This window comes from Vulpes lagopus, chromosome X (assembly GCF_018345385.1).
Source record: "Vulpes lagopus strain Blue_001 chromosome X, ASM1834538v1, whole genome shotgun sequence".
Classification (NCBI taxonomy): Eukaryota; Metazoa; Chordata; class Mammalia; order Carnivora; family Canidae; genus Vulpes; species Vulpes lagopus.
In genome coordinates this window covers 52,283,980-52,311,421 of record NC_054848.1, presented here as the reverse complement: position 1 = coordinate 52,311,421, position 27,442 = coordinate 52,283,980, and the positions used below count along the sequence as shown (strand labels likewise).

The following is a 27,442-nucleotide window of genomic DNA, read 5'->3' as shown; positions in this document are numbered from 1 at the left end:
ATCACTGCTGGTTCAAGAACTTGCTCTTCTCCTGTCCTTCTAGCTGGTCTTCTGGGGGAGGGGCCTGTGGTGCTGTTTCTCAGGAGTATGCACCTGTGGGAGCTGCCCCGCCCCCTGCCAGGTGCATGTCTCAGTGGATGCTATTTATCCATTGAGGCCCTTGCTCCCTGGTTGTCTGATCCTCCCAGGCACAGCGTGACACCAGGAAGAACAGCAGTGGTGGCAGCCAGCTCTCCAGCCCTGGAGTCAGCTCCTGCAGTAACTACCAGTCTCCCAGTCCACACTGGCCTGGATGCTCTGGGGGCAGGGGGCAGTTATCTGCACAGCTCAGGTGTGCCCGGTGGCAGGTGCATCCTTGGTGTCCTGTGCCCTCCTGGGCATCACCTGTGCTGTGGAGAATGCAGGATCCTGGTGTGTACCCCGGTTCCCTGGGATCTGGGGCCTGCGCTGCTCCAATCCCGCTTCTGGGGCCATCCAGCCCCCTCTGCCCAGAGCTGCCCGCTGAGCTGCTCCCGAGGCCTCCCCGGGCACGCGCTCCAGCCCTTTACCACAATTGGCCAGGGTGTGTGGCATGCTCTCCCCAGGGGTGCACCTCCTCGGCTAGTGACTCCAGGAACCTGAAGGCTCCACTGCCCCTCCTGGGATCCTGCCCAAGGTCCCTGTGAGTGCCTTTACATCCGGGAATATTTTTAAAGTTCCTGCTTCTCCGGGATTGGGTTTTCCTGTCTTGGAGGCTGTCTCAGCTGCCCTTAGCACGGCGCCTCACGGGGCCCCTCCCCCCTGGATTCTTTTTTATTTTTTTCCATCTTCCTACCTTGTTAGAAGCACGAACTCTTCTCTCTGTCCCGTTCCAGCTGTTCTCTCTTTAAGACTCTGGCGGATCTTGTAGGTTTTCAGGATGATTTGAAAGTTATCTAGGTCACTGGTGGGGTCAGGTGACTTGGGGATCCTACTCTGCTGCCATCTTGCCCCACCCCCTTGAATACTGTTTTGGCCATTGTTCAAAACTTAAACAGAGAGTTACCATATGATTCAATAATTCCATGCCTAGGTATCATTATTCGTAATAGCAAGTAAATGCTAACATATGTGTCCTTCAGGTGATAAGTGGTTAAACAAATATGATACAGCCATACAATTATATGGCACTAAAAATGAAATATTGATTGTACAACATGGAATAACCTTGAAAATCTTATGCTAAATGGAAGAAAATCACAAAAGACCACATATTGTATGATTTCATATCTATATGAAATGTCTAGAGTAGGCAAATCCATGGAAATAGGAAGTAGATGAATGGTTGCCTGAATGTAAGGGGAAAATGGGAATGGGAAGTGATGCTAATGACTTTGCAGTTTCTTTGAGGAGTGATTAAAATGGTCTGGAATTATATAGCCATAATGGTTGCACAGCTTTGATAATATACCTAATAACCACTGATTCGTATACTTTAAAATGGTACATTTTATGTTATGTAAATAATATCTCAAAAAAAGTGATGTTACTATTTAGCTAAAGCTAAATATTGTCTTTTTTTTTTCTTTTTTCCTCATGCATAATGAAGCCTGACTGATTTTAAAATCCTACCTCCTGGTAGTTGTAGCTTCCCCCACCTCTGATAATCTTTTCAGATGATGTTTAGTAACCTAATCTTTGGTTACCTCTACCTGGAGAGGTGTGGGCAGTGTGACAGTGGCTAGGCCTTAGCTCTAGCAACGAGACAGGTCAGAATTTGAAATGTAGGATTGTCTTTTATTTCCTGTGTGACCTTGAACAAGTTTCTTAGCTTCTGTGAGCTTTTGTATTCTCATGTTCAATTTAGGGATAATTGCACATCCTTTAATAAAGTTATTGTGATATTAAGCTGTCAGCCAAAGTGCTTTATCTATTTATGTTTCAGGAAATTAAACCTTTCCTTTATATATTCCAATATGATATGCATCACATTTCTTTTAGGCATACTGGTCTTGCCTGGAAAAATGCCAAAATAAGAAAAAAAATCTCCTTGATTCCTTTTGTAGTGTTAACATTAAAAATAAAGCAGTTACTTTACCATCAAAAATGGATTTGGAAATAATAGAGAATTGCAATTCAGAACTAGGAAGTTGTGGTAAGACCATAGGCAAGTTCAACAAGCAAAGGAAAGAAACATTATTTTATGGAGAAGGAGGAAGTTGAAAGGGGTTGTTAAAGTCCACTGGAGTTAAAGCAAGAGTTTAGAGTGATGATTGTTTCTCCTTTGCTGAGTGGCGGGGATAGTGGATCTATAGGAGATGCAATGTACATCTTTCCCTGTTGAGGGCTGTAATTGATTCTTTCCTGCTGAGGATTCTTCTCTTAAGGGTCTGTAATGGATGATTCATCCTTTAATTGACTTTGAGTGATATGCCTCCTACTTCTAGCCTTTCCTTCTAGCATCTCAAATTCGCGTTAGTGAGGTTTCTCTTTATTAGTTTTCACAGTAGCATACAGAATTTGGGGACAGGAGGTCAGTGAACATTTCTATTTTTTCCCTATTTACTCTTCCTGATTAGGGTATTTTTTTTCTCTATATTGAGCTTGAGCTTTTAAGTTGTTTCCAAAGGTGACCTCCTTAGGTTAATGCAGCAGCTTGATCCTCCGAAGAAAAGAATGCCATTGTCTGGTGTCCTGGATTGACCCAATTTAGTTTCTTTGGTCCTAGGAATTCTGGATTAGTTGTCCAGTTCTCTTGGGAAGGGAAACCTATTTTTGATTAAAAAATATTAAGAAGAATATATTTATTTTCTAGCCTTTCAACATATTTTCCTTAATTCAATGCCATTTGAAAATATATTTCCTGTTTCTGTTGAGAAGTTGTGAACTTTAAAATAGTTACCAGAGTTTAAGGGACACTAAAAACTATTTAACTCATCTTTTTAAACATATATATATATATAATGAAGTCCAGGAAGAAGTTACTTGCCTGGTCACCTTGCCAATAGGTGACACAAGAGTAGAAAGTTGGGATTTGGGAGAAGGGGTAAGGTTTATTGCCTACTATGTATTGGCACTTTACATTTATCTTCTGATTTAGTTTTTTTAAAGATTTTTAAAAATTTATTTGTCAGAGACACAGAGAGAGAGGCAGAGATATAGGCATAGGGAGAAGCAGGCTCCCTGCAGGGAGCCTGATGTGGGACTTGATCCCTCGACCCCAGGATCACGTCCCAAGCCAAAGGCAGACCCTCAACCACTGAGTCACCCATATGCCCCTGATTTAGTTTTTATAAAAACACTTTTAGATATATTATCATGCCTCTTTGACAAGTGAGGCAACTGACACTCAGTAAAGTCACTAATCAAAAGTTGTATAGCAAGATGATAAAAAAATGTAGCTGCAAGTCCACCTCTCTCTCTGTTGAAGTCATGCTCTTTATTTCACTAAACTATCCCCTAAACTAGAATCTTCCTTATCTATTACCTTAATGATATATGTTTCTATCATGTCATATGCCTATAACCCCACAAAAACTCTTCAGGAACCTGAGGAGAAACAAAACTAGAATGCAGGCAGATGGAATTTATCTTATTGTTAAGGAAGGAGATTTTAATAGAAACATCCTGAAAGCAAGGAATGGTCTGTCTTAGGAGAGAGTGAGCCCTGTCATTTAGGTGACTTACAGTCCTGGGCAAACTAGGGCTTGTGGTTTGGAATAAGGGCCTTCCAGTTTTATAACTGTGACAGTCCTGGGCACACTAAGACAAGTTGGTCATCACTACTGTCACTAGAAGTGTGTGAGCAGAGATTGGATGTTTCCTCAGGGTTTGAAGCATTGTATGAAGAGTTGGATAAGACCATCTGGGATCCCTGGGTGGCACAGCGGTTTGGCGCCTGCCTTTGGCCCAGGGCGTGATCCTGGAGACCCGGGATCGAATCCCACATCAGGCTCCCGGTGCATGGAGCCTGCTTCTCCCTCTGCCTGTGTCTCTGCCCCTCTCTCTCTCTCTCTGTGTGACTATCGTAAATAAATAAAAAAATTAAAAAAAAAAAAAGACCATCTGAACTCCTTCTATTACTTTGGAACAAGATACTTAACCATGTTGTTTCTGTTTTTGGAGCTAATGTCCAAATTCTGATAAAATTAGGTCAGAAAACTGGTAAACATGATAACAATAACACAAAATAGAAACAGGAGAGTACCTGGGTCTCTCTGCTCTCTATACTACACAGCATTGTTTTATTTTTGTTATTTTGTTTTCTTCATTCATTTTTGTTTTATTTCAACTTAAGAATATACTCTCAGGTAGTTAAGCTTTATTTCTTGACTCAGCCTGTGAGTGTTCACCACTGCAATTGTATTATACCAACCAAGCTATATGACACTTATTAAGTGAATTTGGGCTTAAATGGTCTGGGAATGGGTGTGGTAAAATTGGTATCTAAGCTTCCCAGATGATTCTAATGTGCAACCAGAGTCAGGTATCAAATCAAAGAAGGAACAGACATCTGGATGTCTCAGTGGTTGAGCGTCTGCCTTTGGCTTGAGTAGTGATCCTGGAGCCCTGGGATCAAGTCCCACAGCAGGTTCCCCACAGGGAGCCTGCTTCCCCCTCTGCCTGTGTCTCTGCCTCTCTCTGTGTGTCTCTCATAAATAAATAAATAAGATCTTTATAAAAATCAAAGAAGGAACAGAACTAACATTTATTGAATCACTATCATGTGTTCTGGGAGCTATACTTGATGTTATCTTGTTTATCATCATACTTGATGTTATCTTTTTTAATCATGAAACAACCCTGTGAGATAGGAATTATTATTTCTAGGTAAGGAAAGTGTGTCTCAGAGAAGTTGAGTAACTCATCAAAGGTCACAGCTAGTAAGTCAAATGTGCTTCGCACTAAGCTATAGTGCTTCTAAAAAACAAGAAAAAACACTTAACCTTTATAAAGTCCATTGGCAACTCATTATTCGATTATATCTCCATAACTACTCTGATGTAACAATTACTTACATCCTCATTTTACAGATGGAGAAATTGAGGCATGGAAGGGCTAAATTAAAAGATTTATCTAGGTTGGTAAGTAGTAGAGCAGGGTTTCAAACTCAAGTCTCAAGATTTTAGCTCTGCTTTTTTTTTTCCACAGCAAACCCATTGCCCCTCTCCTAATTATTTTGCTTGCCTATAAAATGAGAGAAGTCTTAGCTACTTCTAAGAGTGCTTGTGAGGATTAAATTAAATATTAGCTATGAAATAACTCATGGAAAACCACAGGCCAATATTCCTGATGAATAATGATGTAAAAATTCTCAAAAAGAAAAAATTAGGAAACAGAATTCAGAGCACACTAGAAGAAGCATATATCAGGATCAAGTTGGATACATGTCTGTGGTGCAAAGATGGTACAACAAATGCAGATCAATAAAATTGACATATTACATTAAAGGAATGAAAGCTAAAAATGATCATCTCAGTTGATGCAGGAAAACCATTTGACAACTCACAAAAGCAAAATACCAGGTCCAGAATACATAGACAAATTCTGTCTAATATTAAAGAAGAGTTAACACCTATCCTTCTCAAACTATTCCAAAAAAATACAAGAGGAAGGAAAACCCATTCTGTGAAGCCAATATCACCTATCTACCAAAACCAGATAAAGATACCACAAAAAAAGAACCATAGGCTATTATCTCTCATTAATATAGCTGTAAAAATCCTCCACAAAATATTAGGAAACCAAATCAAACAATATATTTTTTTAAAAATCAAACATATGTTCTCATTCATTTGGGGAATATAAAAAATAGTGAAAGGGAATAAAGGGGCAAGGAGAGAAAATGAGTGGGAAATATCAGCAAGGGTGACAGAACATGAGAGACATCTAACTGGGAAATGAACAAAGGGTGGTGTGAAGGGAGGTGGGCAGAGGGTTGAGGTGACTGGGTGACGTGCACTGAGGGGGATACTTAATGGGATGAGCACTGGGTGTTATGCTATGTGTTGGCAAATTGAACTACAATAAAAAATACAATAAAAATCTTACACCATGAATAAGTAGCATTTATTTCTGAGATGCACAGTGGTTTAATATTTGCAAAACAACATGATACATCACATCAGTAAGAGAAAGAATAAGAACCACATGGTCATTTCAATGGATACATAAAAAGCATTTGACAGAATACAACATCCATTCATGATAAAAATCCCTCTGCAAAGTAGATCTAGAGGGAATATATCTCAACATAGCAAAGGCCTTAAAAGAAGAAAACCACAGCCAATATCATACTCAGTAGTGAAAAACTGAGAACTTTTCCCCTAAGGTCAGGAAGAGGACAAGGGTTTCCACTCACCACTTTTATTTAAGATAGTACTGGAAATTCTATCCACAGAAATTAGACAACATAAAGAAATAAAAGGCATCCAAATTGGTAAGGAAGAAGTAAAAATGTCACTATTTTCAGAGGACATGATAACTCTATATACAAGATCCCAAGGACTCACAAAAAGGACTAAAACTGATAAACTAATTCAGTCAACTTGCAGGATACAAAATTAGTGTACAGAAATCTGTTGTATTCCTATACATTAATAATGAAATAGCAGAAAGAGAAATGAAGAAATCAATCCCATTCTCAGTTGCACCAAAACAATAAAATATCAAGGAATAAACAATCAAAGAGGTGAAGGACCTATACTCTGAAAACTATAAAACACTGATGAAGGAAGTTGAAAACACAAATAAATGGTAAGCCATTCTATGCTGATGAATTCAAAGAAAAAATATTGTTAAACTGTCCATACTACCCAGAGCTATCTACAGATTTAATGCAATCCTTATCAAAATACCAACAGCATTTTTCAAGGAACTAGAACAAACAATCTTAAAATTTGTGTAAAATCAAGAAAGAATTCTAATAGCCAAAGCAATGTTGGAAAAGAGAAACAAAACTGGAGGTGTCACAATTTCAGATTTTAAGTTATATTACAAAGCTACAGTAATCAAAACGGTTTGATACTGGCATAAAAAACCTAGATAAATGAATGGAATAGAACTGAGACCCCAGGAATTACCCATTATTATATGGTCAGTTAATCTTCAACTAAAGAAGAAATCCTATCCAATCAGAGAAAAGACACTGTGCTCAAAAAAGTGTATTTGCGAAAACTGGACAGCAGCATGCAAAAGAGTGAAACTGGACTACTTTCTTTCACCATACATGAAAATACACTCAAATTGGATTAAAGACCTAAATGTAAGACCTGGAACCACACAAATCATTAAAGAGAAAAAAATGGCAATATCTCTGACATTTTTCTAGATATGTCTCCTGAGGCAAGGGAAATAAAAGCAAAAATAAACTGTCGGGACTACATCAAAATGAGTTTCTGCACAGCAAAAGAGATAATCAACAAAACTGAAAGGCAACCCACGGAATGAGAGAGGATATTTGCAAATGACGTGTCTAATAAAGGGGTAGTATCCAAAATATGTAAAGAACTGATATAACTCAATACCCAAAGAACAAATAATCCAATCAAAATATAGGCAGAAGACATGAACAGAAATTTTTCCAAAGAATATATAAATATAGCCAAAAAACACATGAAAAGATGCTCAACATTATTCATCATCATGAAAATGTGAATCAAAATTATAATATGTCACCTCACACCTGTCAGAATGGCTAAATTAGAAAACACTAAAAATAAGTGTTTATGAAGGTGTGCAGAAAAAAGAATCCTCTTGTACTGTTGGTTTGGGATGTAGATTGGTATAGCCACTGTAGAAAACAATATGGAGGTTCCTCAAAAAATAAAAATAGAGCTATCCTACAATCTGATAATCGTACTACTGAGTATATACCCCCAAAATACAAAATAAAAAAAAACACTAATTCAAAAGGATATATGAACCCCTATGTTTATACCAGCATTATTTACCATAGCCAAATTATGAAAGCAGCCATGTGTCCATTGATAGATGAATGGATAAATAAGATATGGCATGTGTGTGTTGATATATTATATATGAAATAACTGCATAATATATAAATATATATATTATATGGTATATTATTCAGTCATAAAAAGAAAAAATCTTGCTAATTGCATTAATATACGTAGAGCTAGAGAGTATTTTGCTAAGTGAAATAAATCAGAGAAAGACAAATACCATTTGATCTCACTCATGTGTGGAATCTAAGAAAGAAAACAAATAAGCAAAGGCAAAAAAAAGAGACATAGAGAGACAAACCAAGGAACAAACTCTTGATTATAGAGAACAAACTGATGGTTACTTGAGAGGAGGAGTGTGGAGAGAGTGGTGAAATAGGGCTTGGGGATTAAAGAATACACTTATCATAATGAATGTAAACCAGAAGGAAATAAAATGATTAAAAAAAAAAAGTTGGGGTAAAGAGATTAGTTTCAAAATAACTGCACTACAGGACCTTAATGCTGGACTTCGGTCATCAAAACTAAATAAAGGCCAGACATCATCTCATTGTTAATAGTTCTGCCATAAGTCAGGGCTATGTAAGTAACTTACTCAATAAAATAGATGTATTTTGGAAAGTTTGGAAATTTTTACAAATCAAATTTTACATTTTAAATATGCTAGGAAAGTTCAATAATAAAAGGTATAGTGAAATGAATCTTTCATAGTGCTAAATCAAACAAAACAAAAACTATTAGTATTATGATTAAACACCAATAAAAATAATAAAGAAACATATTTGGCAGAATTCAACATCTGTTTATGATAAAAACTCTCAAAAAATTAAGTATAGAAGGAATGTACCTCAACATAATTAAGGCAATATGTGACAGCACACAGCTAAGATAATACTCAGTGGTGAAAGTTCCAAAGCTTTCCTTCTAAAATCAAAAAGAAAACGAATGTACCCTCTTGCTATTGCTATTCAGCATTGTACTGGAAGTCCTAGCCAGATAAATTAGGTAAGAAAAAGAAATAAAAGGCATCAGAATTACAAAGAAAGAAATAGAATTATCTCCATTTTATATGGAGACAATCCTAAAGACTTTACCAAAAAGGCGCAGGGCAAGATGGCGGAGGAGTAGGGCCCCCAAGTCACCTGTCCCCACTAACTTACCTAGAACCTTCAAATCATCCTGAGAATCTACGAATTCGGCCTGAGATTTAAAGAGAGACCAGCTGGAATGCTACAGAGAGAAGAGTTTGTGCTTCTATCAAGGTAGGAAGATGGAAAAAAAAAAAAAGTAAAGAATCCAGTGGGAGAGTGACCTCCGAGAGGAGCCAGCTAAGGGCAGCGGCAAAAGCCTCCTGGGACAGGAAAGCCCAGCCCTGCAGAAGCAGGAACTTTAAAAATCCCACCGGATTCTTTCCGGATGGAAAGGCGCTTAGCAGGGAAACCTGGCAGAACCACAAGAGGGGCAGTGGAGCCTCCAGTCTCCCAGAGTCACTAACAGAGGAAGTGCGCCCCAGGGGAGAGCGCACAACAGACCTCAGCCGATCTCTGCAAAGGGCTGGAGCGCGCGCCTGTCACGGGCTTCGGGAGAAGCTCAGGCGGCGGCTCCTGACAGAGGGGGCTGCGCCCTGCCTTTCAGAGCCATGGCCCCAGAAGCGTGACTCAAGCAGCAGAGGCCCCAGATCCCAGGGTGCTGGGGGACACAGCCCAGGATCCTGTGCTCCCCCCAGGACAGGTAGAAGTGGGGAGAGCACAGGACAGCGAGGACACTACTGCAGCTCGGCACCCCCAAGCTGTGCAGATCAGTACCCCCCGGCCCTGGAGCATCCAGGCCAGTGTGGGCTGGGAGATTGCAATTGTTCCTGCGGGAGCGGACTCCAGAGGTGGAGAGCTGGCCCCCGCCACTATTGTTCCTCCTGGTGTCACCCTGTACCTGGGACAGAGCGGAGCCACCAGGGAACAGGGGCCTCACAGGATAAACAGCTCCCACTGAGTCGTGCACCTGGCAGGGGGTGGGGCAGCTCCCCCAGGTGCACACACCTGAGAATCAGCACAGCAGATTCTCAGAAGACCAGCTGGAAGGAGAGGGGAAGAGCAACTTCTTGACCAAACAGTGCTGTAAAGTTCCGGGGAAGTAGAGGGATTTACAGTATAGAGAAGCTGAGGATACTCCTCCTTTTTTTTTTTTTTTTGTCTTTTTTTTCCTTCCTTTTCCAGTACAACCAATTTTTAGCCACTCTGCACTGAGCAAAATGACTAGAAAGAACTCACCACAAAAGAAATAATCAGAAACAGTACTCTGTGCCAAAGGTTACACAATTTAGATTACAATTCGATGTCAGAAAGCAAATTCAGAAGCACAATTATAAAGCTACTGGTGGGGGATCCCCGGGTGGCAGTGGTTTAGCTCCTGCCTTCCACCCAGGGCGTGATCCTGGAGTCCCCGGATTGAGTCCCACATCAGTCTCCCTGCATGGAGCCTGCTTCTCCCTCTGCCTGTGTCTCTGCCTCTCTCTCTCTCGCTTTCTGTCTTTCATGAATAAATAAATAAAAATCTTTTAAAAAATAAACCTACTGGTGGTTCTGGGAAAAAGCATAAAGGACTCAACAGACTTCATTACGGCAGAATTTAGATCTAATCAGCCTAAATTAAAAATCAATTAACTGAGATGCAATCCAAACTGGAGATCCTAATGATGAGGGTTAATGAGGTAGAAGACAGAGTGAGTGACATAGAAGACAAGTTGATGACAAGGAAGCTGAGGAAAAAAGAGAAAAAAAAATTAAAAGACCATCAAGGAAAGCTTAAGGGAAAGAAATGACAGCCTCAGAAGGAAAAAAAAAAAAAACCTACGTTTAATTGGGGTTCCAGCGGGTGTTGAGAGGGACAGAAGACCAGAAAGCATATTTGAACAAATCATGGCTGAGAACTTCCCTAATTTGAGGAGGGAAACAGGCATTCAGATCCAGAAGATAGAGGCCCGCCCCTAAAATCAATAAAAACCATTCAACACCTCGATATTTAATAGAGAAACTTGAAAATTCCAAAGCTAAATAGAAAAACCTTAAAGCTGGGAGACAAGAGATCTCTAACTTATATGGGCAGAAATATTAGATTAAAAGCAGACCTCTCCACAGAGACCTGGCAGGCCAGAAAGGGCCGGCAGGATATATTCAGGTCCTAAATGAGAAGAACCTGCAGCCAAGAATACTTTACCAGCAAGGCTCTCATTCAGAATAGGAGGAGAGATAAAGAGCTTCCAAGATAGGCAGAAACTGAAAGACCATGTGACCACCAAACCAGCTCTGCAAGAAATATTAAGGGAGACTGTGAAAGAGAGAAGGTCCAAGGAAATAATGCACACAAAAAAGGGACTGAATAGGTATTGTGATGATGCTAAATTCATATATTTCAAGTAACTCTGAACGTGAATGGGCTTAATGATCCTTAGACCTAAGGACACCTACCGCCTGAAAATGAAAGGTTAGAAAACCATTTCCCTTTCAAATGGTCCTCAAATGAAAGCAGGGGTAGCCATCCTCATATCAGATAAATTAAAGGTTAACCCAAAGACTGTAGTAGGAGATGAAGAGGGACACTATATCATACTTAATGGATCTATCCAACAAGAGGACCTAACAATCATGAATATTTATGCCCTGAATGTGGGAGCTGCCAAGTACATCAATCAATTAATAACCAAAGTTAAGACATTCTTATGTAATAATACACTTATACTGGGAGACTTCAACATAGCACCTTCTGCAAATGACAGATATTCTAAGCACAACATCTCCAAAGAAACAAGAACTTTAAATGATACACTGGACCAGATGGATTTCACAGATATTTACAGAACTTTACATCCAAATTCAAGTGAATACACATTCTTCTCAAGTGCACATGGAACTTTCTCCAGAATAGACCACATATTGGGTCACAAATCATGTCTGAACTGATACCAAAAGATTGGGATTGTCCCCTGCATGTTTTCAGACCATAATGCTTTGAAACTAGAACTCAATCACAAGAAGACATTCGGAAGGAATTCAACTATGTGGAGGTTAAAGACCATCCTGCTGAAAAATGAAAGGGTCAACCAGGAAATTAGAGAAGAATTAAAAAGATTCATGGAAACTAATAAAAATGAAAATACAACTGTTCAAAATGTTTGGGATAGAGCAAAGCGAGTCCTGAGAGGAAAATACATCACAAATCAAGCCTCCCTCAAAAAATTGGAAAAAAACTCAAATACACAAGCTAACCTTGAGTCTAAAGGAACTTGAGAAAGAACTGCAAATAAAACCTACACCAAGTAAAGAGGGATAATAAAGATTCGAGCAGAACTCAATTAACTAGAGACCAGAATAACTGTAGAACAGATCAACAAAACCAGGAGTGGGTTCTTTGAACGAATTAATAAGATAGATAAACCATTAGACAGTCTTATTACAAACAAAAGAAAAAAAAGAGTCAAATTAATAAAATCATGAATGAAAAAAGGAGAGATCACAACCAATCCCAAGGAAATACGAACGATTTAAAAAACATATTTTGAGCAGCTATATGCCAATAAATTAGGCAATCTAGAAGATATGGACGTATTTCTGGAAAACCACAAACACCAAAACTGGAACAGCAAGAAATAGAAATCCTGAACAGGCCAATAACCAGGGAAGAAATTGAAGGAGTCATCAAAAACCTCCCATGACACAGATGTCCAGGACCAAATGCCTTCCCAGAGGAATTGTATCAAACTTTAAAGAAGAAACAATGCCTATTCTACTAAAGCTGTTCCAAAACATAGAAAGCCATGGAATACTTCCAAACTCATTTGATGAGGCCAGCATCACCATAATTCAAAAACCAAAGAATCCACCAAAAAGGACAATTATAGACCAAAATCCGTGTGGAACACATATGCAGAAATTCTCAACAAGATACTGGCCAATAGGATCCAACAGTATATTAAGAAGATTATTCACCATGACCAAGTGGGATTTATCCCCAGGGTGCAAGGCTGGTTCAACACTGTTAAAACAATTAACGTGATAGATCATATCAACAAGAGAAAAAACAAGAACCATATGATCCTTGCATTAGATGCAGAGAAATCATTTCACAAAATACAGCATCCATTCCTGATCAATACTCTTCAGAATGTAGGGATAGAGGGAACATTCCTCAGCATCTTCAAAGCCATTTACAGTAAGCCCACAGTCAATATCATTCTCAATGGGGAAGCACTGGGAACCTTTCCCCTAAAATCAGGAACATGACAGGGATGTCCTCTCTCACCACTGCTATTCAACATAGTACTAGAAGTCCTAGCCTCAGCAATCAGGCAACAAAAAGAAATAAAAGGCATTCAAATGGGCAAAGAAGTTAAACTCTCCCTCTTCGCAGATGACATGATATTGTATTATACAGGGAAAACCCAAAAGACTCCACCCCAATATTGCTAGAACTCATACAGCAATTTGGCAGTGTGGCAGGATACAAAATCAATGCCCAGAAATCAGTGGCATTTCTCTACACTAACAATGAGACTGAAGAAAGAGAAATGAAGGAGTCTATCCCATTTACAATGGCACCCAAAAGCATAAGATACCTACGAATAAACCTCCCCATAGAGGTAATGAATCTATACCCTAAAAACTATAGAACACTTCTGAAAGAAATTGAGGCAGACACAAAGAGATGGAAAAATATTCCATGCTCATGGATTGGAAGAATTAATAGTGTGAAAATGTCAATGCTACCCAGGGCAATTTACACATTTAATGCAATCCCTATCAAAATACCATGGACTTTCTTCAGAGAGTTGGAATGAATAATCTTAAGATTTGTGTGGAATCAGAAAAGACCCCAAATAGCCAGGGGAATATTGAAAAAGAAAACCAGATTGGAGGCATCACAATGCCAGATTTCAGGTTGTACTACAAAGCTGTGGTCATCAAGACAGTGTGGTACTGGCACAAAAACAGACTCATAGATCAATGGAACAGAATAGAGAACCCAGAAATGGGTCCTCAACTCTATGGTCAACTATTATTTGACAAAGCAGGAAAGAGTATCCAGTAGAAAAAGGACAGTTTCTTTAATCAATGGTGCTTGGAAAATTGGACATCCATGTTCAGACAAATAAAACTAGACCATTCTGCTACAGCATACAACAAAGATAAACTAAAAAATGGATGAAATATCTAAATGTGATACAAGAACCCATTAATATCATAGAGGCGAACACAGGCAACATCCTTTTCGTACTTGGCCACCGCAAGTTCTTGCAAGATACATGTATGAAGGCAAGGGAAACAAAAGCAAATCGAATCATTGAGACTTAATCAGGATAGAAAGCTTCTGCACAGCAAAAGAAACAGTCAACAAAACTAAAAGCCTACTGAATGTGAGAAGATATTTGTAAATGACATATGAGATGAAGGGCTAGTTTCCAAGATCTATTAAGAACTTATTAAACTCAACAGCAAAGAAAGAAACAATCCAATCATGAAATGGGCAAAAGGCATGAACAGAAACTTCACATGGAGGACATAGAGATGGCCAACAAGCATATGAGAAAATGCTCTGCATCACTTGCCATCAGGGAAATACAAATCAAAACCACAATGAGATACCACCTCACACCAGTGAGAATGGTGAGAACTAACAAGACAGGAAACAACAAATGTTGGATATGATGTGGAGAAAGGGGAACCCTCTTGCACTGTTGGTGAGAATGTGAACTGGTACAGCCACTCTGGAAAACCTTGAGGAGGTTAAAAAAGAGTTAAAAATAGAACTGTGTGGGGGTTAAATAGAGTTAAAAATAGAACTTCCCTATGATCCAGCAATTGCACCGTTGGGGATTTACCCCAATGATAGAGATGCAGTGAAACAGCAGGACACCTGCACCCCAATGTTTATAGCAGCAATAGCCACAATAGCCAAACTGTGGAAGTAGCCTCAGTGTCCATCGAAAGATGAATGGATAAAGAAGATGTGATCTATGTATACAATGGAATATTACTCAGCCATTAGAAATGACAAATACCACTATTTGCTTCAATGTGGATGGAACTGGAGGGTATTTTTTTTTTTTAATTAACTTTTATTGGTGTTTAATTTACCAACATACAGAAAAACACCCAGTGCTCATCCCGTCAAGTGTCCACCTCAGTGCCCGTCACCCATTCCCCTCCAACACCCGCCCTCCTCCCCTTCCAGCACCCCTAGTTCGTTTCCCCGAGTTAGGAGTCTTTATGTTCTGTCTCCCTTCCTGATATTTCCCAACATTTCTTTTCCCTTCCTTTATATTCCCTTTCACTATTATTCATATTCCCCAAATGAATGAGAACATACACTGTTTGTCCTTCTCCGATTGACTTATTTCACTCAGCATAATACCCTCCAGTTCCATCCACGTTGAAGCAAATGGTGGGTATTTGTCGTTTCTAATTGCTGAGTAATATTCCATTGTATACATAAACCACATCTTCTTTATCCATTCATCTTTCGATGGACACCGAGGCTCCTTCCACAGTTTGGCTATTGTGGCCATTGCTGATAGAAACATCGGGGTGCAGGTGTCCCGACGTTTCATTGCATCTGAATCTTTGGGGTAAATCCCCAACAGTGCAATTGCTGGGTCGTAGGGCAGGTCTATTTTTAACTCTTTGAGGAACCTCCACACAGTTTTCCAGAGTGGCTGCACCAGTTCACATTCCCACCAACAGTGTAAGAGGGTTCCCTTTTCTCCGCATCCTCTCCAACATTTGTGGTTTCCTGCCTTGTTAATTTTCCCCATTCTCACTGGTGTGAGGTGGTATCTCATTGTGGTTTTGATTTGTATTTCCCTGATGGCAAGTGATGCAGAGCATTTTCTCATGTGCATGTTGGCCATGTCCATGTCTTCCTCTGTGAGATTTCTCTTCATGTCTTTTGCCCATTTCATGATTGGATTGTTTGTTTCTTTGGTGTTGAGTTTAATAAGTTCTTTATAGATTTTGGAAACTAGCCCTTTATCTGATATGTCATTTGCAAATATCTTCTCCCATTCTGTAGGTTGTCTTTTAGTTTTGTTGACTGTATCCTTTGCTGTGCAAAAGCTTCTTATCTTGATGAAGTCCCAATAGTTCATTTTTGCTTTTGTTTCTTTTGCCTTCGTGGATGTATCTTGCAAGAAGTTACTGTGGCCAAGTTCAAAAAGGGTGTTGCCTGTGTTCTCCTCTAGGATTTTGATGGAATCTTGTCTCACATTTAGATCTCTCATCCATTTTGAGTTTATCTTTGTGTATGGTGAAAGAGAGTGGTCCAGTTTCATTCTTCTGCATGTGGATGTCCAATTTTCCCAGCACCATTTATTGAAGAGACTGTCTTTCTTCCAATGGATAGTCTTTCCTCCTTTATCGAATATTAGATGGCCGTACATTTCAGGGTCCACTTCTGGGTTCTCTATTCTGTTCCATTGATCTATGTGTCTGTTTTTGTGCCAGTACCACACTGTCTTGATGACCACAGCTTTGTAATACAACCTGAAATCTGGCATTGTGATGCCCCCAGCTATGGTTTTCTTTTTTAAAATTCCCCTGGCTATTCGGGGTCTTTTCTGATTCCACACAAATCTTAAAATAATTTGTTCTAACTCTCTGAAGAAAGTCCATGGTATTTTGATAGGGATTGCATTAAACGTATAAATTGCCCTGGGTAACATTGACATTTTTACAATATTAATTCTGCCAATCCATGAGCATGGAATATTTTTCCATCTCTTTGTGTCTTCCTCAATTTCTTTCAGAAGTGTTCTATAGTTTTTAGGGTATAGATCTTTTACCTCTTTGGTTAGGTTTATTCCTAGGTATCTTATGCTTTTGGGTGCAATTGTAAATGGGATTGACTCCTTAATTTCTCTTTCTTCAGTCTCATTGTTAGTGTATAGAAATGCCATTGATTTCTGGGCATTGATTTTGTATCCTGCCACGCTACCAAATTGCTGTATGAGTTCTAGCAATCTGGGGGTGGAGGCTTTTGGGTTTTCTATGTAGAGTATCATGTCATCGGCGAAGAGGGAGAGTTTGACTTCTTCTTTGCCAATTTGAATGCCTTTAATGTCTTTTTGTTGTCTGATTGCTGAGGCGAGGACTTCCAGAACTATGTTGAACAGCAGTGGTGAGAGTGGACATCCCTGTCTTGTTCCTGATCTTAGGGGAAAGGCTCCCAGTGCTTCCCCATTGAGAATGATATTTGCTGTGGGCTTTTCGTAGATGGCTTTTAAGATGTCGAGGAAAGTTCCCTCTATCCCAACACTCTGAAGGGTTTTGATCAGGAATGGATGCTGTATTTTGTCAAATGCTTTCTCTGCATCTAATGAGAGTATCATATGGTTCTTGGTTTTTCTCTTGCTGATATGATGAATCACATTGATGGTTTTACGAGTGTTGAACCAGCCTTGTGTCCCAGGGATAAATCCTACTTGGTCATGGTGAATAATTTTCTTAATGTGTTGTTGGATCCTATTGGCTAGTATCTTGTTGAGAATTTTTGCATCCATGTTCATCAGGGATATTGGTCTGTAATTCTCCTTTTTGGTGGGGTCTTTGGTTTCGGAATTAAGGTGATGCTGGCCTCATAGAACGAATTTGGAAGTACTCCATCTCTTTCTATCTTTCCAAACAGCTTTAGTAGAATAGGTATGATTTCTTCTTTAAACGTTTGATAGAATTCCCCTGGGAAGCCATCTGGCCCTGGACTCTTGTGTCTTGGGAGGTTTTTGATGACTGCTTCAATTTCCTCCCTGGTTATTGGCCTGTTCAGGTTTTCTATTTCTTCCTGCTCCAGTTTTGGTAGTTTGTGGCTTTCCAGGAATGCGTCCATTTCTTCTAGATTTCCTAATTTATTGGCATACAGCTGTTCATAATATGTTTTTAAAATCGTTTGTATTTCCTTGGTGTTGGTAGTGATGTCCCCTTTCTCATTCATGATTTTATTAATTTGAGTCTTCTCTCTCTTCTTTTTAATAAGGTTGGCTAATGGTTTATCTATCTTATTAATTCTTTCAAAGAACCAACTCCTGGTTCTGTTGATCTGTTCCACAGTTCTTTTGGTCTCGATATCATTGAGTTCTGCTCGAATTTTAATTAACTCTCTTCTTCTGCTGGGGGTGGGGTCTATTTGTTGCTTTTTCTCTAGCTCCTTTATGTGTAAGGTGAGCTTTTGAATTTGAGATCTTTCCAGTTTTTGAATGTATGCTTGTATTGCGATGTATTTCCCCCTCAGGACTGCTTTTGCTGCATCCCAAAGATTTTGAACGGTTGTATCTTCATTTTCATTAGTTTCCATGAATCTTTTTAATTCTTCCTTAATTTCCTGGTTGACCTTTTCATCTTTTAGCAGGATGGTCCTTAACCAACTGGAGGGTATTTTGCTGCGTGAAGCAAGTCAATTGGAGAAGGACTAACATTATATGATCTCATTCATTTTGGGAATATAAAATATAGTGATAGGGATTAAAGGAGAAAGGAGAGAAAATGAGTGAGAAATATCAGTGAGGGTGACAGGACATGAGAGACACCTAACTCTGGGAAAGAACAAGGGGTGGTGGAAAGAGAGGATGGCAGGGGTTTGGGGTGACTGTGTGATGGACACTGAGGGGGGCAGTTGACAGGATATGCACTGGATTTTATGCTATATGTTGGCATATCGAATGCCAATAGAAAAACATACCAAAAAAAAAGTCTTTACCAGAAAATTGTGTGGTAAGGAGTGACATGGGTGAAGAGAACCAAAAGTTTTAAAAAACACAACAAAATAAATTATCTGCAAAAGAAAGACAATGATTTTATTTCCAAGAGCATAATAACCAAAATAAGTAGGAATTGATTTAACCAAGGTGGTGAAAGATTATACTCTGAAAACTGTAAGACATTGATGAAAGAAGTTGAAGATGACACAAATAAATGGAAAGACATACGTCTCGAATTGGCATAATTGATAATGTTAAAATGTCCATACTACCTAATGCAATCTACAACTTGAATGCAATCCCTATTAAAATACCACCAGCATCTTTCACACACTAGAGCAAATATTCCTCACAGTTTTATTAAACCACAAGAGACCTTGAATTGTCAAAGCAATCTTGAGAAGCAAGAACAAAGCTAAAGGCATCATCCTCCCTGATTTCAAATAATATTACAAAGATGTAGTAATCAAAACAGTATGGTACTGGCACAAAAACAGGTATATAGGTCAAGTGGAACAGAATAGTGAGACCAGAAATCAACTCAAACTTATCTGGTCAATTAATCTAACATGACGGAGGTAAGAATATACAGTAGAGAAAAGATAATCTCTTCATTAACTGTTTTTGGGAAAGTTAGATATTCACATATAAAATAATGTTAGTAGATCCCAATCTTATTCTATTCACAAAAGTTAACCTGAAATGGATTATACTTAAATGTAAGACATGAAACCATAAAATTCTAGAAGAAATCTCAGAGAAAAAGCTTCTTGATAGAGCCTTGGCAATTTTTTTGATATGACAAACATAAAAATCAATAAGAAGGACTGCATCAAACTAAAATTCTTCTGCACAGCCAAAGAAACAATCAACAAAAGGCAGGGATGGGCAGCCCAAGTGGCTCAGCATTTTAGCGCCACTTTCAGCCCAGGGTGTGATCCTGGAGACCCAGGATGGAGTCCTGAGTTGGGCTTCCTGCATGGAGCCTGCTTCTCCCTCTGCCTGTGTTGCTGCCTCTCTTTCTCTCTGTGTCTCTGATGAATAGATTAGTAAAATCTAAAAAAAACAAAACAAAACAAAACAAAAAACGGCAGTGGTCCCTGGGTTGTTCAGTCAGTTAAGTGTCTGCTGTAGACTCAGGTTATGATCCCAGAATCCTGGGATTGAGTCCTGTGTAGGGTTCCCTGCTCTGGGGAGAATTTACTTCTCCCTCTCCCTCTGCCCCTCCCCGCTGATTGTTCTCTCTCTGTCTCTCTGTCTCTGTCTCTCTCTGGTTCTCTCTCTCAAACAAATTAAATCTTTAAAAAATGAAAAGGCAACCTATGGAATAGGAGATAATATTTGCAATTTGTATATCTGATAAGGGGTCAATAGCCAAAACATACAAATAACTACAATTCAATAGCACTACAAACAAAGAACCCAAATAATCCAATTAAAATGGGCAAGAGACTTGAATTGACGTTGCTCCAAAGAAGATATTAAAATAGCCAATAGATACATGAAACTAGCTTTATATCACTAATCATAAGGGAAATGCAATTAAAACCACAATGAGATATTCCCTCACTTAGAATGGCTTTCATCAAAAAGGCAAGAGATGGTAAATGTTGGCAAAGATATGGATAAATAGGAATCTGTTTGTAGGAATGTAAATTGGTGCAGCTACTGTGGATAATAGAATGGAGGTCCCTCAAAAAATTTGGAATAGAATTACCTTATGATCCAGCAATTCCACATCTTGGTATATATCCAAAGGCAATTAAATTATTATGTTGAAGAGACATTGGCATTCCTGTGTTCAATGCAGCATTATCTACAATAGCCAAGAATTGGAAACAACTTAAGTTGATATATATATGTGTGTTTATATATATATATATATATATATATATATATATATATATATATATACACATATATATCTATATAATACACACATACACTGGAACTATTCAGTCATAAAATAGATGGATATTCTGCCATTTGTGACAACATGAATGGATCTTTATGGTATTATGCTAAGTGAAATAAATCAAAGGGAAAAAGAAATAATGTATGCTTTCACTTATATGTGGAACCTAAAAAACAAACTCATACTAAAAGAAATCATTTTTGTTGTTGCCAGTGGTGGGGGTTGGGGTTATTGAATGAAGGTAATGAAAAGGTACAAACTTACATTCATAAGATTAATAAGAACTGAGTATGTAATGTACAATATAATGACTAATTAGCATGACAATGTGGTATATTTGAAAGTTGCCAAGAGAATAGTTCCTATCCTTAAACTTACATAGTGTTGTATGTCAATTATATCTCAATAAAACTGAAGGGAAAAAAATCTTTTGGATAGTGGAATTGCAAACAAACAAACAAACAAACAAAAGCATTCAACAGTACTGAACACATTCTCCTCTTGGCCTTAGGTTTGATGCCTTCCTCTAGTTTCCAGGCCAGTTTGGAGCACTGGTCCCTAACTTATATCACTCAGATCTCTGCCCACTTCCCTATCAAGTACTGTGGTTAATTTGTTTTTTTTTTTTATTCTGTCCTTCTAGCTGAATCCTTCAAGGAATTTGCCGAATTGCTCAATGAAGTAGAAAATGAGAGGATGATGATGGTAGGTAACTAATACTGGGCCTTGAACTGATATCTTGCCTGATATTGGGGATTTTTCTGTCCTCATTCATTGTATTCATACTGTTGTTTCAGTTTCTGTCTCATGGCTGTTTAGAACAGTAAAGATCTTCAGGAAATAGATCTGGTTATTCTATCTCAAGCTTTTACCCCAGGAGTTGATTAGGTAGAGAGAAATTAGTGTGGAAATCACATTCCTGTTCGTATCAGCAAGAAGGGGTTTCAAAGGACATTAAACCAGGCTATTGAACATGTAGAAAGAAATTATGGCCCATAGTGTTCTTAAATTATTCATTTATCTCTTTCTCTGCTTATAGAAGTAATAATATAGACTTTATGTATATTTGAATATAATTGTTTTATTTAAACCAGTATGGAGACTTTTCCTTACATTTATAGTATATTTCTTTTTTTTATAAATTAATTTTTATTGGTGTTCAATTTACCAATATACAGAAAAACACCCAGTGCTCAACCCGTCAAGTGTCCGCCTCAGTGCCCGTCACCCATTCCCCCCCACCCCCCGCCCGCCTCCCCTTCCAACCACCCCTAGTTCGTTTCCCAGAGTTAGGAGTCTTTATGTTCTGTCTCCCTGATATTTCCCACACATTTCTTTTCCCTCCCTTTATATTCCCTTTCACTATTATTTATATTCCCCAAATGAATGAGAACATACACTGTTTTTCCTTCTCCAATTGACTTACTTCACTCAGCATAATACCCTACAGTTCCATCCACGTTAAAGCAAATGGTGGGTATTTGTCGTTTCTAATGGCTGAGTAATATTCCATTATATACATAGACCACATCCTCTTTATCCATTCATCTTTCGATGGACACCGAGGCTCCTTCCACAGTTTGGCTATTGTGGACATTGCTTCTATAAACATTGGGGTGCAGGTGTCCCGGCGTTTCACTGCAACTGTATCTTTGGGGTAAGTCCCCAACAGTGCAGTTGCTGGGTCGTAGGGCAGATCTATTTTTAACTCTTTGAGGAACCTCCACACAGTTTTCCAGAGTGGCTGCACCAGTTCACATTTCCACCAACAGTGTAAGAGGGTTCCCTTTTCTCCGCATCCTCTCCAACATTTGTTGTTTCCTGCCTTGTTAATTTTCCCCATTCTCACTGGTGTGAGGTGGTATCTCATTGTGGGTTTTTTTTTTTTTATGATAGTCACAGAGAGAGAGAGAGAGAGGCAGAGACACAGGCAGAGGGAGAAGCAGGCTCCATGCACCGGGAACCTGACGTGGGATTCGATCCTGGGTCTCCAGGATCGCGCCCTGGGCCAAAGGCAGGCGCCAAACCGCTGCGCCACCCAGGGTTCCCTCATTGTGGTTTTGATTTGTATTTCCCTGATGGCAAGTGATGCAGAGCATTTTCTCATGTGCATGTTGGCCATGTCCATGTCTTCCTCTGTGAGATTTCTCTTCATGTCTTTTGCCCATTTCATGATTGGATTGTTTGTTTCTTTGGTGTTGAGTTTAATAAGTTCTTTATAGATTTTGGAAACTAGCCCTTTATCTGATAGGTCATTTGCAAATATCTTCTCCCATTCTGTAGGTTGTCTTTGAGTTTTGTTGACTGTATCCTTTGCTGTGCAAAAGCTTCTTATCTTGATGAAGTCCCAATAGTTCATTTTTGCTTTTGTTTCTTTTGCCTTTGTGGATGTATCTTGCAAGAAGTTACTGTGGCCAAGTTCAAAAAGGGTGTTGCCTGTGTTCTCCTCAAGGATTTTGATGGAATCTTGTCTCACATTTAAATCTCTCATCCATTTTGAGTTTACCTTTGTGTATGGTGAAAGAGAGTGGTCCAGTTTCATTCTTCTGCATGTGGATGTCCAATTTTCCCAACACCATTTATTGAAGAGCCTGTCTTTCTTCCAATGGATAGTCTTTCCTCCTTTATCGAATATTAGTTGACCATCCATTTCAGGGTCCACTTCTGGGTTCTCTATTCTGTTCCATTGATCTTTGTGCCTGTTTTTATGCCAGTATCACACTGTCTTGATGACCACAGCTTTGTAGTACAACCTGAAATCTGGAATTGTGATGCCCCCAGATATGGTTTTCTTTTTTAAAATTCCCCTGGCTATTCGGGGTCTTTTCTGATTCCACACAAATCTTAGAATAATTTGTTCTAACTCTCTGAAGAAAGTCCATGGTATTTTGATAGGGATTGCATTAAACGTGTAAATTGCCCTGGGTAACATTGACATTTTCACAATATTAATTGTGCCAATCCATGAGCATGGAATATTTTTCCATCTCTTTGTGTCTTCCTCAATGTCTTTCAGAAGTGTTCTATAGTTTAGGGTATAGATCCTTTACCTCTTTGGTTAGGTTTATTCCTAGGTATCTTATGATTTTGGGTGCAATTGTAAATGTCATTGACTCCTTAATTTTCTTTCTTCAGTCTCATTGTTAGTGTATAGAAATGCCATTGATTTCTTGGCATTGATTTTGTATCCTGCTACACTACCAAATTGCTGTATGAGTTCTAGCAATCTTGGGGTGGAGGCTTTTAGGTTTTCTTTCTTTTTTTTTTTTTTTTTTTTTGCTTTTGGGTTTTCTATGTAGAGTATCATGTCATCGGCGAAGAGGGAGAGTTTGACTTCTTCTTGGCCAATTTGAATGCCTTTAATGTCTTTTTGTTGTCTGGTTGCTGAGGAGAGGACTTCCAGTACTATGTTGAATAGCAGTGGTGAGAGTGGACATCCCTGATCTTAGGGGAAAGGCTCCCAGTGCTTCCCCATTGAGAATTTTATTTGCTGTGGGCTTTTCGTAGATGGCTTTTAAGATGTTGAGGAAAGTTCCCTCTATCCCAACACCCTGAAGTGTTTTGATCAGAAATGGATGCTGAATTTTGTCAAATGCTTTCTCTGCATCTAATGAGAGGATCATATGGTTCTTGGTTTTTCTCTTGCTGATATGATGAATCACATTGATTGTTTTACAAGTGTTGAACGAGCCTTGTGTCCCGGGGATAAATCGTACTTGGTCATGGTGAATAATTTTCTTAATGTGTTGTTGGATCCTATTGGCTAGTATCTTGTTGAGAATTTTTGCATCCATGTTCATCAGGGATATTGGTCTGTAATTCTCCTTTTTGGTGGGGTCTTTGTCTGGTTTTGGAATTAAGGTGATGCTGTCCTCATAGAACGAATTTGGAAGTACTCCATCTCTTTCTATCTTTCCAAACAGCTTTAGTAGAATAGGTATGATTTCTTCTTTAAACGTTTGATAGAATTCCCCTGGGAAGCCATCTGGCCCTGGACTCTTGTGTCTTGGAAGGTTTTTGATGACTGCTTCAATTTCCTCCCTGGTTATTGGCCTGTTCAGGTTTTCTATTTCTTCCTGCTCTAGTTTTGGTAGTTTGTGGCTTTCCAGGAATGCGTCCATTTCTTCTAGATTGCCTAATTTATTGGCATAGAGCTGTTCATAATATGTTTTTAAAATCGTTTGTATTTCCTTGGTTATGGTAGTGATCTCTCCTTTCTCATTCATGATTTTATTAATTTGAGTCCTCTCTCTTCTTTTTAATAAGGTTGGCTGATGGTTTATCTATCTTATTAATTCTTTCAAAGAACCAACTCCTGGTTCTGTTGATCTGTTCCACAGCTCTTTTGGTCTCGATTTCATTTAGTTCTGCTCGAATTTTAATTAACTGTCTTCTTCTGCTGGGGGTGGGGTCCATTTGCTGCTTTTTCTCTAGTTCCTTTATGTGTAAGGTGAGCTTTTGTATTTGCGTTCTTTCCAGTTTTTGAATGGATGCTGTATTGCGATGTATTTCCCCCTCAGGACTGCTTTTGCTACATCCCAAAGATTTTGAACGGTTTTATCTTCATTCTCATTAGTTTCCATGAATCTTTTTAATTCTTCCTTAATTTCCTGGTTGACCTTTCATCATTTAGCAGGATGGTCCTTAACCTCCACGTGTTTGTGGTCCTTCCAAACTTCTTGTTGTGATTAAGTTCTAATTTCAAGGCATTATGGTCTGAGAATATACAGGGGACTATCCCGATCTTTTGGTATCGGTTCAGACCCGATTTGTGACCCAGTATGTGGTCTATTCTGGAGAAAGTTCCATGTGCACTTGGGAAGAATGTGTATTCAGTTGAGTTTGGATGTAAAGTTCTGTAGATATCTGTGAAATCCATCTGGTCCAGTGTATCATTTAAAGCTCTCGTTTCTTTGGATATGTTGTGCTTAGAAGACCTATCGAGGGTAGAAAGAGCTAGATTGAAGTCACCAAGTATAAGTGTATTATTATCAAAGTATTTCTTCAGTTTGGTTATTAATTGGTTTAAATATTTGGCAGCTCCCACATTCGGGGCATATATATTGAGGATTGTTAAGTCCTCTTGTTGGATAGATCCTTTGAGTATGAGATAGTGTCCCTGTTCGTCTCTCACTATAGTCTTCGGGGTAAATTTTAATTTATCTGATATGAGGATGGCTACCCCTGCTTTCTTTTGAGGACCATTTGAATGGTAAATGGTTCTCCAACCTTTTATTTTCAGGTTGTAGGTGTCCTTCTGTCTAGAATGAGTCTCTTGTAGACAGCAAATAGATGGGTCCTGCTTTTTTATCCATTCTGACACCCTGCGCCTTTTGATGGGGTCATTAAGCCCGTTCACGTTCAGAGTTACTATTGACAGATATGAGTTTAGTGTCATCATGATATCTATTTAGTCCTTGTTTTGTGGATTGTTCCACTGAACTTCTTCTTAAAGAGTCCCCCTTTAAATTTCTTGCAGAGTTGTTTTGGAGGTCACATATTCTTTCAGTTCCTGCCTGTCTTAGAAGCTCTTTATCTCTCCTTCCATTTTGAATGAGAGCCTTGCTGGATAAAGTATTCTGGGATGCATGTTCTTCTCATTTAGGACCCTGATAGGATAGTTTTGGTTGGATAAGAGTTTGGTCATTTAGTTTTACTCTGGATCATGTCTGGACACAAAACAGGAGACCCAAATTGCCTGCAGGACACAGATAAAAAATATGTACTAATGCCCCAACTTGCCGTGGTAGTTTAAAAACTGATTCTTAATCTGGAGAATACAGGACTTGTCAAAACTGGCTTTCTACTCTTTTTTCTACTTTTGTTATGAAGATCTATCTTGTCATACTGACACTTTATGTCTCATTTGACAAGGAAGGCAGTTCTTTATTTCCCTGTCTTATATCAAAATTAATGCAACAGTTCTGAAAATCTAGCCCTTTAGATGTATTCTCTTAGTTCTTCCATTACTATACAGCTGATTCACACCACTGAAGAAAACAAACCCCACTTATTGCTTTGGACAGGTGTAATCTTTCAAGAGGTTTATATGAACACAAGCTTTATATATTTCTGATCAAGGGGTCAAGTTTGTAAATAGTGTTTTTATATATCTAGAACCATAACAATGTCAATATTTTTCATTCTTGGGCAGGCTGTTTTTATCAGCTTCAGAGGAAATGTAGGTAATTTGAAGACTTGATTCAGTGTTCTCTGTGATGCTGCAATATACTCTAAGTTCTGAAGAAAATGTTCTGATTTTATGACACACCCTGGCAGGACTGGACACAATTTATCCTGGAATTTATCCTGATGCCATTACTGCTAACTCATTTGCCTCCCATAAAATGGTTTGCACTTGATGCAATTGGTATTTTCATGCATTTTCCATTCTTTTTTTCTTTTCCACATATACTTCAGCCCCCTGTATCTGTTTCTGGACATAAGTATAGATATTTATCATTTAAAAACTCAGATCAGACTACCAGTAAGTTACAAAGAAATGCCCCTAATGTTCCTTCTCTCATTTCCTCTCAAAACATTTGATCTTAAGAGACCAATATGGGAAAAAAAGACAGTAACAACAATGAAAAAAACAACGCAAATCAATTTACATTTTGCAGGTTGATATATTACAGGGTAATGCCTTAGTAACAAGGAAACTTGAATCTGATCCTTTCTAATCTGAAAGGTGTTTTGTGTGTTCTTTCTTTTTTTTCTAGGTGCACAATGCTAGTGATTTGCTGATTAAACCCCTGGAAAATTTTCGGAAGGAGCAAATAGGCTTCACCAAGGTACATTTTCTCCAACTACATATTTTTTAATAGCAGTTGAGTAGTTTGGGCTACCACTCTTCACTCTTCAGGG

The 27,442-nt window shown here is 38.7% G+C and overlaps 1 protein-coding gene across 4 annotated transcripts in view; it reads left to right on the top strand.

Moving 5' to 3' along the window:
* Window positions 1-27,442, top strand: part of OPHN1 (oligophrenin 1) — a 555,959-nt gene that overhangs the window by 228,920 nt on the left and 299,597 nt on the right. For all 4 annotated transcript variants that reach the window (XM_041741146.1, XM_041741144.1, XM_041741142.1 and 1 more), the window contains exons 4-5: window positions 21,219-21,280; window positions 27,298-27,369. In XM_041741146.1, the coding sequence (XP_041597080.1) occupies window positions 21,219-21,280; window positions 27,298-27,369 (134 nt within the window). The remainder of the gene's footprint in view (window positions 1-21,218; window positions 21,281-27,297; window positions 27,370-27,442) is intronic.